Here is a 2,318-nt window from a genome sequence, read left to right on the forward strand (position 1 = left end):
GCTGGGTGCCCCAGAGGGCGGTCAGAGTGGACACCGCGGGTCTGAGCCAGCCAGCCACGTGACCCCGGCGCGGGCAGGGGCTCAGGCCAGTCTTCGCCAGGTCCTCTCGGGCGTGAAGGCCACAGGAGGCCCCCGCCCGGGGATCCCTCCTTGTGCCGTCTGAGCCGTGGTGTGAAAGGCCGCGTCGCCGGCCAGTCAGCGGCCCGTGTGTGGCAGGGACGCTTGGGCAACTCCTGGGGCGACAGGACCCCCTGGAGTGACCTGCCCTGAGCCGGGGCCTCTCAGGTCACGTTAGCCGGACACCTGCGGCGGGGCTTTCAGGCCACGCTGGGTGGGGCCACGGGGTACAGGGGCTGCGCTTCCCTCGGGGAGGGCAGGGCGCCCCTCCCAAGCTGCGCGACTCCTGGGCCTGGCCCCAGCAGGGCGGCCCCCGGGTCCAGTGTGGTGACGACCACGTAGCTCGGTGTGTACTGAAGACCGGGAAAGGTCTCCGCGTCGTCACTCAAAGCAGGTTGTCCCTGAGTGCGGTCACAGCAGCTGTTGGCAGGCATCGTGGTCATGACAGAACCCAGAAGCCTTAACAAAGGACACCTCCACTACGTCCACTTCCCCACTCACTGTCTCGCCGCGTAGGGCTTTCGGGGTCAAGCGGATCTTCGCAGCGCCGCTGCCCCGCGGAGGCTGGGCCGGTCTTCGTGGGGCCACGCCGGGGTGCGGGTCGAGGCGGCTGCCGGGCTGAACCTCCCCACTGCCTGCCCCAAACCGGAGTCCTGTTTCTCGGCAGGAAACGCGCTTTTTCCGAGCTTCGGTCATTCCGAGGACGTCTCTTCACTGTCCTCTCTTCTTCCTTTTTCCTGTGTAGTGGACGCCTGGACTCTGGCCTTCTCTCCTGACTCCCAGTACTTGGCCACAGGCACACACGTGGGGAAAGTGAACATTTTTGGTGTGGAAAGTGGGAAAAAGGAGTACTCTCTGGACACACGGGGGAAGTTCATCCTCAGCATCGCCTATGTAAGAGGCGGCGGGTGCCCGGGCAGCGGGGCGGCCGCGGCGCCCCCTCACTCCCGCTTTCCGCAGAGCCCCGATGGCAAGTACCTGGCGAGCGGCGCCATCGACGGCATCATCAACATCTTCGACATCGCGACCGGGAAGCTGCTGCACACGCTGGAAGGTGCCCTGGGGCGGGCTGGGGGGTGCCCAGGCCCTGGCGGCGCGCGGGGTCCGTGGTGTCCGTCTTGGCCGGACACGTCACCTGTCACGGCTGGGTCCTGGGCGTGCCGGGTGGGCAGGCACCGCGGTGGACAAGCCTCGGTCCACGCTGTGCCCAGCTGGGGTTGGGGTCTGCGCCCGCCCTGATGCTTCCGCTGGGGCGGGCGGGGTGGCTGGGAGGCCCTTGCCCGGGGACCGTGGCGCAGGGACAGTGGCCTTTGTGAATTTCAGGCCACGCTATGCCCATTCGGTCCTTGACCTTCTCCCCGGACTCCCAGCTCCTCGTCACCGCCTCTGACGACGGCTACATCAAGATCTATGATGTGTGAGTCACCTGCGGGGTCTGCAGTGTCTTCGGCTCCCGTCCAGCCCCTCAGTGCCCCACCCGCCCCCCTGCCGTCCTGGAGCCAAGCTGTGACCTGGGTGGGCCGGTCTCGCTGCCCTTCTCCAGCTCCTGCACCCCGCTCCTCGGGGGTGCTGGTTTAAGCACTCCGACTCCAAGGTGCCCCAGGGGAGAAGCCGGGCAGAGTGGCCGCAGCGGCTGAGTGGCCACACCGCGTCCAGGCCGCGCCTGCCTGCCTCCTGCCCGCCTAAGCGGGCTTCTTGCTGCCTTGCGTCCCTGGTGACCGTGCCAGGCCCTCGGGCCTCGGTCCCCACCCTGCCTGGGGGCCTGTGGCCTGGGCCTCACTCAACGGCTCTGCCCTGGCGGCCAGTCTGCCCCCCTCAGCCCCACGTCCGCCAGCCTGTCTTCCGGGGCCCCTCTGCGGAGAGACGCTGGCTGGCCAGCCCTGGGGCCCGTGCTGCCCAGACTCTGCTCTGTGGGCAGCGGGGCAGCGCCTGTCTGCGGCGAGACCGCCTGTCTCGGTCACTCCTTCCCAAAGAAAAGGCCACGTTCGCCCCTGCCGTCGCCCGCGTGGCCACCCTGACGGCGTGGACCCTTCCCGGCACGGGGGCTGCCAGGCCGCGCTGACACTGCTCCCCACTGCAGGCAGCACGCCAGCCTGGCCGGCACCCTGAGCGGCCACGCGTCCTGGGTGCTGGGTGTGGCCTTCTGCCCAGATGACACGCACTTCGTCTCCAGGTGGGCGCCGCGGGGCTCGGGGGCGGGT

At 69.1% G+C, this 2,318-nt stretch overlaps 1 protein-coding gene across 1 annotated transcript in view; it reads left to right on the forward strand.

Annotated features, from left to right (window-relative positions):
* The window catches only part of LOC101632617 (WD repeat-containing protein VIP3-like), a 37,338-nt gene that overhangs the window by 32,937 nt on the left and 2,083 nt on the right, over positions 1-2,318 (forward strand). The window contains exons 2-5 of the mRNA XM_012734921.1: positions 634-1,011; positions 1,078-1,171; positions 1,441-1,534; positions 2,198-2,316. Coding sequence (XP_012590375.1) covers positions 634-1,011; positions 1,078-1,171; positions 1,441-1,534; positions 2,198-2,316 — 685 coding nt within the window. The remainder of the gene's footprint in view (positions 1-633; positions 1,012-1,077; positions 1,172-1,440; positions 1,535-2,197; positions 2,317-2,318) is intronic.

This window comes from Condylura cristata, unplaced genomic scaffold (genome assembly GCF_000260355.1).
Source record: "Condylura cristata isolate star-nosed mole 26May11 unplaced genomic scaffold, ConCri1.0 scaffold00108, whole genome shotgun sequence".
Classification (NCBI taxonomy): Eukaryota; Metazoa; Chordata; class Mammalia; order Eulipotyphla; family Talpidae; genus Condylura; species Condylura cristata.